This window comes from Seriola lalandi, unplaced genomic scaffold (genome assembly GCF_002814215.2).
Source record: "Seriola lalandi dorsalis isolate HSWRI2012SDOR001 ecotype SW California unplaced genomic scaffold, Sedor1 jcf7180002054606, whole genome shotgun sequence".
NCBI lineage: Eukaryota > Metazoa > Chordata > Actinopteri > Carangiformes > Carangidae > Seriola > Seriola lalandi.
In genome coordinates this window covers 1,122,158-1,132,890 of record NW_019525159.1, presented here as the reverse complement: position 1 = coordinate 1,132,890, position 10,733 = coordinate 1,122,158, and the positions used below count along the sequence as shown (strand labels likewise).

At 39.2% G+C, this 10,733-nt stretch overlaps 1 protein-coding gene across 2 annotated transcripts in view; it reads left to right on the top strand.

Moving 5' to 3' along the window:
* The first annotated feature begins 211 nt into the window (after positions 1-211).
* Positions 212-10,733, top strand: part of nup214 (nucleoporin 214) — a 31,107-nt gene continuing 20,585 nt past the window's right edge. For both annotated transcript variants that reach the window (XM_023419531.2, XM_023419530.2), the window contains exons 1-15: positions 212-384; positions 1,140-1,335; positions 1,497-1,651; positions 1,997-2,195; positions 2,287-2,357; positions 2,470-2,539; positions 2,734-2,837; positions 3,980-4,086; positions 4,233-4,299; positions 4,830-4,953; positions 7,913-8,071; positions 8,516-8,957; positions 9,055-9,197; positions 9,323-9,411; positions 10,454-10,537. In XM_023419531.2, coding sequence (XP_023275299.1) covers positions 343-384; positions 1,140-1,335; positions 1,497-1,651; positions 1,997-2,195; positions 2,287-2,357; positions 2,470-2,539; positions 2,734-2,837; positions 3,980-4,086; positions 4,233-4,299; positions 4,830-4,953; positions 7,913-8,071; positions 8,516-8,957; positions 9,055-9,197; positions 9,323-9,411; positions 10,454-10,537 — 2,052 coding nt within the window. In that variant the 5' untranslated portion in view covers positions 212-342. The remainder of the gene's footprint in view (positions 385-1,139; positions 1,336-1,496; positions 1,652-1,996; positions 2,196-2,286; positions 2,358-2,469; positions 2,540-2,733; positions 2,838-3,979; positions 4,087-4,232; positions 4,300-4,829; positions 4,954-7,912; positions 8,072-8,515; positions 8,958-9,054; positions 9,198-9,322; positions 9,412-10,453; positions 10,538-10,733) is intronic.

Here is a 10,733-nt window from a genome sequence, read left to right as displayed (position 1 = left end):
ACTTCGTGTATTTTTTTCTGCCTTGCAGCAAAGTATATTTTTGTTTTTGTTTTTGATTGTAGTCCTAGGTTACTGAAAAAAAATTGCCATATCTAGTCCCCATTTTGTGAGGGAGATCTGGTGTGTACGATCTCAGTGTTGTGGTCTCTGTGCTCTGGTATCTATTTGTCATCCTACGTAGCTGTGACGTCGATTTCTTCACCAAAATCGCGCCGCAGCGTGTGTTCAGTTGTGCTCACAGTCTAATGTGGCTCACTAGAAATTTGTCTCAGATACACAGAAGGAAAGAAACAAGCAAATACAACAGGTCGCTTGGAAAAGCAACAGATTCTGTCTCTCAGAATGAGTGACGACACAGACTCCCCTCCTGAGAGGGAAATGAAGGTAGGCGCTGTTACCCACGATTCATGTTGACAGGTTAGCATGTCTGAGCTAATGTTTGCTAGCCCTGTTCATGTTCTGTGGTTCAGGTTAGCTTAGCGTTAGCTGGTGAGCTAGCTAGTGGGGTTAAGGTTTTCTGTTTAGTTAACCTGAACCCAGAAGTATTTGCAGAGCCACATTTGCAGATTAGACATGATTAAAAGTTAAGAGTTCAGTAACACTGTAAACGTCTCACAAGAAAAAGCGTTTATATTTAGGCTACTTATACCCTCTCAGTTTGCATGCTAGCACGGTACTTATTAGCATTTAGGTTAATGTGCTCCTTGACAGTTGAATGTGAACTTTTCAGGGGAATTAACAACCACCTGTATGTGAAATAAAGTGATCAGATGCTTGTCAATGCGGCTATACTGTATAGTTAGCATCATTACTTTAGCTAATGCGACACAACGCACTTCGTTGTTACCCAAGATTTAAACTTTCGATTTGAAACTACGTACCTGTGGTGTCAACGAACTAACAAAGTCAAGGTGACAGTAATCAAATATTTGTATAAAAGCCTTTATGTTTCACGAAGGTAAAGAAAATTGGCTCTTATTGTCTGGCAGCGTACGAGCCATGCTTGTCAGGCATGTTTACAGTATTGTATTGTTTTGCCTCCTGTTCAGTTTATGTTGCATTTATTGAGCTGGACTCACATTTGTTTATCACCCATAACTGATCACTATGAAGTAACATTGCTTGTCTTTGTGTTGTAGGATTTTCAATTTCGTCAGATGAAGAAAGCAAGAGTTTTTGAGCCCACTGAGGAGTTGCCAAAAGAAAGATCTAGTCTGCTTACCATCTCAAACAAATTTGGTTTAACTTTTGTCGGGCTTGACAGAAGATTCAAAGTTTACCTAACTCGAGATATACTGGCTGCTGATAAAGCAGATGGCAACTCCAACGAAATAGGTATGAAAGTGACAATACAGTTTAAATTGGTTTAAATTTGAATACTTGTCTGTTCCTTTTGCATTGCATTGTCATTTCTTTCACTGTTACTTAGAAAATTCATTTAATTTCTTCTCATCTCTCTTACCAACAATTCACTCCAATTTTTCTTTACGTTCTAGTCAATGGGATACCACCATTGGCGGAGGTGACTGTGGAGCTGACTGTGCACAACTTGGCTCTCAGTTGTGATGAACTTACTTTGTCAGTATGTGGCATGTCCGAGGGGGCAGGCTTGTCCCTCACATTCTATGATGTCCGCACCTTCGTGAACAAGGTAACAACCTTTATCAGTTTACCTAATATACCATTGTGTTAAGCACACATTATGCTTATTTCAGGTTCTGACAGGGGATTGTATAATGAACAATACACTTAAAAATAGATTTGCCAGTTTTGCTGCACTCTGCATGAAGGTGTTGCTTTGGTCTCTAGATTTATGGATCACTAGTCCAGTGCAGAACACTGACTGACTGAAATGAACAGGGAAATTGCTGATCTGTTATCATAAAAATGTTCACACAGGGCTCTACACAGTAGACTAATTTAAAACAGAAAAATGTCTGACAGAATTATGTTTTCTACTTATTCGACTTGTTGATTCTTTTTTTTGTTTTCCCAGGCGAGACCACAGAAGTTACCTTTTGCATCACTGCAGCCAGCCATACCCTCTGGCACTTTAGTGCAGGACCTGAAGTGGAACCCTGCTCAGGCTTCCACTCTGGCTGCCTGTCTGACTGATGGCAGTATGTTGGTTTTGGATGTTACAGACAGTGTCAAGGTGCAGGCTGAGCTACCTGCTTCAAGTGGCATCACATGCAGTGAGTGAGATTGAGTGTAATTGTTGAGTTTACCTGTACTCCATATTTCCTCTGTGGCTCACATGTGGCTCATGTACTTTGTTTGACACAGTTTGCTGGAGTCCAAAAGGAAAACAAGTTGCTGCAGGAAAAATGAATGCTACAGTCAGTCAGTACACACCAGTGAGTGAATCTGATTCACTGTAATCAAAAATGAAATGCTTATTGCTCACTGAGAGCTGCAGCACCCAGTAACTGACAAGATGAATAACAATTTTTCTCCTCTGTTCAAAAGGCACTCGAAGAGAAGAAAGTTATTCCATGTCCACACTTTTACACTTCCTCCCCTGATGAACCTGTCAAAGGTAAGATGGACACTCCCACATATGTAAAATTAAAGGACATATGTGATGTATGCCTATATGCTGATCTGGATTATTAATGGCATATAAGGACAGAGCTTATCTGTCACCGGTATATTACATATTCTAATTTACTTGCATTTTACTGCCATTGCTGTGCTTAAATCTGGCTTTTTTTTCTCCATTGTCTCTCACAGCTCTGGATGTGCTGTGGCTGAAAACCTATGTGTTTGCAGTGGTATATGCTGCTGCAGATGGGTCCCTTGAGACCCCTCCTGAGCTAGTGTTGATATCCCTCCCAGTGAGTATTCTCTAATCACATTTGGGTTTTTGTCAGGTTGCACTTCTTCAGTTTTCAGTGCTGTCTTACTCTTCGCCTCAGTAGATGGATGTTTCCAAATATTTCTTTTGAATTTGAAGGTCAAATTTTGCCTCTGTATTGTGGTGCTATCAAATGTTTGTGAAATGGCTCTGTGATTACATAGAGCCTCCTAAATAGGGATGGTTATTGTTAAGATTTTAACGGTACTACTACTCTTACTGATACTGTTTACCGATCCGGTACTTTAATGGTACTCTTATGGATACTGGATATGGAAAACTTGAACAAACACAACATTTGTCATACTTGTGTCAACGGGCTGTGTTTGCATCAACTCTGGTAGAGTAGAGCCATACTTTGGACTGTTTGGTTCTCTTAACCATCGTTATCTATCTAAAGGAAGGCTATGAGCTTGAGTTAGTGTGCGCGCTGCACTGTCTTGTGTGTGTGTGTGTGTGTGTGTGTGTGTGTGTGTGTGTGTATGTGTATGTGTGTGGTCCCTCACTGGAACTACAGCCCCGCCCCCCCTGCCCTCCGCTCACACAAACAGCAGGCAGGCAGAGAGAGCGAGAGACACAGATCTGTCGTCTTTTGTGAAAATAGCGAAAATATATCATACATAGACGGATATTTGATGGAGTTGGTGAAATAAATGTGCAACATAACGTTTATCCAGCCTTACCGTTAAGGTTGGAGCTTATTGATACTGCGGTCTTGAATAATGTAACCCCAGGGCCCGTTAAATACCCGGGCTCGGTATCCATCCCTACTCTTAAACCAGTTGTCATCTACATGCTTATCTTATGTAATGTTATTTGTGTAAGCACCTGCTATGCCATATACGGCTGTTGCTCTTAGTTTCAGAGAGATACTTACTGTAAGCAACAGGTTATCATATTAGTGTTTGTTTATATTAACTTTGTCACAGATTATAACATTTTGCTTTGATGTCAATGGGCAGCATGTTAATGTATATATTTCTCAGTATTTGTAAGGGCATTCTTTTTCTGCTAATGATGATAAAATTATCAAGCAGCTAGAATATGCTTCCACCATACATTTCAGTTTACATTTTACATACATTCAGTTGATTTTCAGTTCATTTGATGATATTTTTACAGAAAAAGGATGAGAAGATGGAGACAAAGCATCTGAACTTCAGTGACACAGTGTACGGCAGCTGCACTGAGCGACTACACCACTACTTCCTTAGCCACGTAGAGGACTGGTAAGAAGGATCACAGTTTAGAGGCATTTAGGTTGCATTGACTTTAAATATGCTGTTTATTCCTGCCAGCTTTGGTGTTTTTTTTTTTATTTCAATGTGAAGTTAAATTGGTGTAACATTTTGCTTTGCTTCGTTGTTACATCCAGGGACCTTGTGTTTGCAGCCTCAGCAGCTTCCATTGAGGTCAGCGTCATAGCTAGACAAGACGACAAGGTACGTAATTATTTTAAATTTAAAGGACACACGGTTTTAAATATAGACAGAAATGAAAGGTGTTTTGCACTATGATGAACTTCAATTTAAAACTAAACTATAGTTTTGAAAGGAAAACAACTGTAAGTGTTTTAGATTTCCGAAGTATCAAAGAAACACTTAATACTTTTCCTTTTAAATCATTTAGGCCAGCAGAGCACCCCCCTCTACAGTCAACAAACCTAATGCCAAATACTTAACTAACCCATGTGATGACAGTTAGGGCAGCTTCTGGATATGCTCAAGTTTTTTAAGTGCTGTATTAGTTCTGAACTGCAGAGCACAGAATGTTATCTTGTCTATTGTGTTTAATCAACTTAGAGCTTCTTTTCTTGAAGTAGACTTGATTTAGCCAAAAGTACAACTGAAGTTCTGATGCTCAGTGTTTTACATACTAAACAGATTTTATCCTCATTGTTTTTGATTTGATTTAATTTACAGTTTGTGTGATGCTCACTTGATGATGTGACCACAAATTATTGTCCTTTTAGATCTGGGAACTTTGGATCCTGGAAGATGCGAGTAGGGCTGAGCTCCCAGTGACCGAGACAAATGAAGACACTCTGCCCCTTGGTTTAGCCATCGACTTCACCAGCCAGCAGGAGATCCACATCTGTAAGTGGATTTGGCTTTCTGTGCATTTCTTCTTTCTACCTGTTAGTTGTAACCTAATGTTTGTTGTTGAATGTTAATCATTTATATCCCTTCACACGAAGATGATTGTCATTTTGCAAATTAACACCAATTTTAGAGCTCAGTCTTGTCTTTTATCACTTTTCAAAAAAAGTTCACTTTACTTATTACTTATTTATTAAGGATTTTTGGGGGATCTTTTCAGAATTTTTAAAGCATTTTAGCAAAGGTCACAGCTGTGTCATTTTTGTCAATCTTGTGGGAGAATGCCTACGCTGATGGAAGCTCTGCCAGAGCCCATTTTTAAATATGGAGAAGTTGGCTTAATGCTAACCCCAATGCTATATATTTCTGCTAAATCAGTGAGCAGCACTGATTTAGCTTTATTGCAGTGTTGGATTCACAGGATTTGTTCAGGGAAGTGCTTTGATTTGACACATTTTAAGTCAAAAGACAGGCACCACCATCTGATTATTTATCTGTGAGCAGTTTATGAATTGAATTTCTGGAAAACATACCACATCCCAATATAAATAACTACTGTCTTATATAAAATCACATATACTGTCACAGTGTAGGTATTCCTAAGATTTTTGACATATTGCCTACCCTGTTGGCAGCCATAATCCAACCATGTTTTTGGATATCACTATTATTTTCATAGTGCCATTAATCCTAGGTAGTGTTGCGTTTCTGAGCTAAGGTTTGCTAAATGCTCTGGGTTTTTCAGAAAATTTTTCAGTGACAGTATGAATGATGTGTGGTGAAAATTAAGCCAGTTTAGGCAAGTTTGTACACAGTCTGCCACCAGCGAATACTATCCACACCAATGAGCTTGTTTTAATGAGCATACATGCCTAGAATATTTTATTCTGAAACTGGTAAGATGTACAGTGGGGTCCCAAATGGGAAAGTGGTCTCAGACTTTTGGACCCCACTGTATGTTTTACTGATTCTTTAAAAAAAAATAAATAAAAAAAAGTTCAAAGCACCGCAGCCTTCTTAGTTTGTCTTGTCAGATCTCTACAAAATAATGGTTTCTGTGGTGCTCAGTTTTTCTTATGGCTTATTAAAGATTGTCTGTAAAGGAAGGGGAACCAGGGGATGTTGTATTTAAGTTAACTTTCAATTTCAGGTTTCTTTGTGCGTACACCATCCACTGCAGTGTTCTATTGCAGCATGTGTAAAGAATAGTGATAAGCTACCGTCTCAGTACACTGTTTTATCCTAACTGGCCCAGTCTGTCAGACATTCACGTAGAGCTGCTATTGCTGTCTAGTCACATATCTCCTGCTCATTCTAAGAACTCCCTCCCCATCAAGAAAAAAAAAACCCCTGCAATTTGAGAAACATTTCTGACATGATTGTAGACTGATCAAAACCTTTATCCGAAGCGAGACATTAGATAGGGAAAGCAAAGGAAAAGTAACGAGAGCGTTATCTGTGGAGAAAAAAATGCACTCATTAAAATGGCTCAGACAAGCTGGAGGACCACAACAAACAACAAAGCCCAGACAATCCTGTTGCAGAATGCTGATGAGGTGTACTGTGTGCCTCTCCCTTCTGTTCACTCTCTATTTCACCCTCTATCTCTTTGCTTCTCACTATCTTCCAAACTATGGTTTCATAACTGAGATGAAACAAAACATTAGATGCTGTATTTTTTGTGTTTTGCGTTCTCTGTTTTGTGTGTTTGTTTTGTTTAGAACTCAGGATTACTGTATTTCTGGAAAGATAATATTTGCTTGAATATATGTTTCTAAATGTATATTGAATATGTAATCGTATTTTTGTGTGTGGCTCTATATATCTGTAGTAAATAGAGGTTTGAATTTATGCAGACAGTATACTAATATGCTATCATGATGAAATGAATGTACAGAAGATGCAAAATGTAGCATAAAAGTTGGTGGTAATTAATGAAACACTGAGATGCAGTGAGAAAGAACAGCCACTGCTGTTATCCCCTAATGGCAGTGAAAGTTGCACTTGAAAAATAGTTTTAGATATGAGACGCAGCTGTAAAGAGAACAAAGAGGACAAAGTGTTCAGAATACATTTCTGACTTATCTGAAGTGACTAGTACCAGCTCTGACTAAGCAGCATCTTTAATTTTGGGTGTGAATACTCAGTTTCATCATTTAAATGTTGGTTTAAACTAGATTTGCCATTTTCGTCTGCAGCCCACAGCATACTGCGTGATTTTGGAAAGTGCAGGAAAGTGGGTGTGAAGAGCAGGAAAGAGTTTCTGGGTTTGGCAAGAAGAGTAATGTGGTGGATTGTTTTTTTTCACCAGTTGAGGCATCTTAGGAATGCTGTCTTTGTACATGACTACAGTGTGCCTTTTTCAGCTGAACACTGGTTGCTTATTTTAACCACTGGAAGGCAGAATGAGCCAAGGTAAATATGATAAATACAGCACCAACATAGCGGCTTAGAGCTCAAATGCCGTCAACACTTTAATGATTAAAGTGACAAACCACATTTTGTCATTATGAACAGAGAAAGCACAGTGAGCAGGCAGCACTTGCTGTTAATCGCTTCTCTTGTGCGGTGGTGTGAGTTGGAAGCACAAAGCTGTGCAGAACGCTACATAATTTCTCACAGAGGTCTATTACTGTCCAATGAAGATTGCACATGGATATAGCTCTCAATTAATAAACTGTCTACAAAGTTTCCTGCCCTAGAGCTGTAGAGATATTCTCTCTGATTTGCTGATCTGTGGAAGGTTACAAAATGTATCCGAGAGGGAGGAAAGGAGGGAGTTACACAACGGAGGATGATGGACTGTGTATGTTTGTTGGTGACAGTTATGTGTTTGGTCTGTTTTGTGAAATTATGGTAACATAGCATATTTTTAAGTGTATTTCTGTACATCATATAGATAATTTCTCTTTCCTTTTCTTTTTCCTTATATTTTGTCTTTCCACCCTTTTTAAAGCTGATGAGAAGACCTTACCCCCAGCACCCACTATGCTAATGCTGTCCACGGAGGGATTACTCTGCCCATTCGCTCTACTCAACCTCAATCCTGGGGTTAAGCAACTGGTCTCTCCCCCCAACCCCCTTCCCTTGGAGGGAGAGAGACTGCCCAAGCCAGGTAAGAACACCAGTGAATTGAGTTTTAGCCTAAAATACACTGATATATTTCCTCAAGTGAATATTATCTAATAGTGTTTGCCAGATTTTCCATGTCCTGCTGTGGTGCCATCATAGGCTGTTGACTTGACAGACATATCATCTTACATACTCAGTTGTTTTTGACAACTTGCAGGTAGCACAAAAGAGGTAGAAACAGTTTAAAAAAAAATTGGACTAGACAGTGAACTTTTTTTTATGAAGCTAGAAAACCAGTGTTTTTACCCAGTCAAACTCATTCAGAAAGAGGTTCAGTAACATTTGTGCAAATTCCTTTGAAGCTTGACAGAAATGTGGTTGTTAGCATCTAACCAACCAAGAAAAATGTGGACTTATTCTTTTCTATAAGCCTAATTCAGTCACTCCTACATTAAGATATGACATCTAATTTATTTTCTGTTCACAGGTTCTTTGGCCACCCAACCACCCAGAGTTGCTGCCTCCATCCAATCTGCCCCAGCAGCATTCCCTAACCTCGGTCTTACTTCAGTAGCTGCGTCCATTCCTCCAGCTCCTGCTGCTTCTTCTTCCGCTGCTCCATTCAGCATTGTCCCTACAGTTCCTGTCTCGTCGTCATCATCAAGCTTCACTTTCTCGGTCCCATCCACCTGCTCCACCTCAGCCACTCCAGCTTTCTCCCTTGGGGGAACCACACCTTTTGGTTCAGGATCTTCAGTCTTCTCCTTTGCCTCCAAACCTCCCTCTGACACTCCTTCAGCACTTTCAGCCTTTTCTTTCAGTACCCCTTCCATCAAACCGTCAGCAGTGGCAGCCCCAGCTCCAGCTCCAACACCACAGAGCCTTGCCACTGCTTCCCCACCTACGGTGAAACTGAATCTAAGTGAGAGGTACTGAACTATCATATATTAGGCTACTCTGACTGACACACTTGAGGTTTTTTTACATACATTAAAATATATACAAATACGTCTGCTCTTTCCAAAGGTTTTCAGCAGTGGAGACCCCAGCACCAGCCCCAGTGCCACAGTCTTTCTCCTTCAATTCTCCACTGTCTAAAACCGTTGTCTCCAATTCCAGTACTTTAACCGCCCCTCCGCTCTCAACCACTAAGCCACCAGCTGTATTAGGTAAGAAAGTCCAAACTTTACACAAGTTTGTCACTCTAATTTTATTTTTCCTATCAAAGACTTCTTTAACTCTGAAATCTCCATGACTAGAATTGTGATCTCTAATATTGTTGGTTGTGCCTCAGCTCCAGTACGTCCAGTTCAAACCAGCACGCCACCCACAGTTGTCCAGAAACCTACTCCTGCTGCCCAGGGCGGTGTCCAAACTCCACAGGTACTGTTTGTTTATTATTGTTGTTGTTGTTATAATTGTTTGTTGATATTTAGCTGAAAAATATTCTAAAAGATAAACAAGTCCATTATAGAGACACACTAAAGGCAGGGAACCTCCATCTGATATTTAAGAACTATAAAATGTTCAGCAAGTTGTATTTCTCAACTCTCTGTTTTTATGATGGCAACCCATTTAATTTAGCCTTGGTTTGACCGAAAATACCGAACATAACTAGATAAATATTTTGTGTGCTCTCATTTTGTGTGTAGGTGCAGTTATGCATAACCAAACTAAACGAAGGTCCAGTAAAGGCTTAACATTTGGCCTTAAATGTTTTTGAAGAGAATAGTTGTGAAATTGTTACTGCAATGATAGTGATTGCAAATTAGAGAAAGATGAGACACCATAAACAAGAGCTGAGACCAAAACTATTGTTGTATTAAACATGAATTATTTGAGTTACAAGAAAACTGAATTTAAATTAGCATTAAATTAGCTACATTTGGTTCCTCCTACCATGTGATATTACAGGGAGAAACAGAATATCAGCATTAAAGGAATAATTTTCAGCACACATTGGAAGTACAAAAACAGTCTTGTTTTTGTAAAATGTATATGCAGGGTCCACATGAGAATAACAAACAATTTCTAATACACTGTATTAGCAACACATTAGCCTCTGACAGCTAATAGCTAACATTATACACAGTAAACTGATCACAGAAAAAGTAAAGCAGTGACAAAAGTAACAATCAACAAACACAAATCAGCTATGATAAAGAGTGTCTAGCAGATAAAACGCACAGTATTTTCATTTGCATGGTGGTTGTAAGGTCAGTTAAATTGTAACTGCTATGGAATTGTGCTGGTAGTGGTTGCTACTTAGCAACAGAATATTCAGCTGACACCAACTGCTTGTAGCATGAGAAAGCGGTATATTAACTAAGTAGATGACAAAGCTTTTAAGGTGTGTATAATTTTTTTTTTTTTTTTTCTCACTGACTTTGCAAAGTAGATTTTGATGATATTCTTCTTGATGCAGGCAGCTGTTAGTGTAAAGGCCCTGGAGAAGCAGCTACAGCAAAAGAAAGAGTCGGATCACATTATGGCTGGTATATTGGAAGAGGTGAGACACGTCAGCCAATCAACACAGGAGTACCACTTTTAATTGGTTAAAAAAAAAAAAAAAGAGAGCCTCGTGGCCCAAACCATATTGGGGAAATAAATGTATTTGGTAGGTGCTTATGTTTGACTGAACACTGCAAATCTCCTTGTTTAATTTTTCACAATGGTAAATCTGTAAATTCTTTTTCATGTAGGCA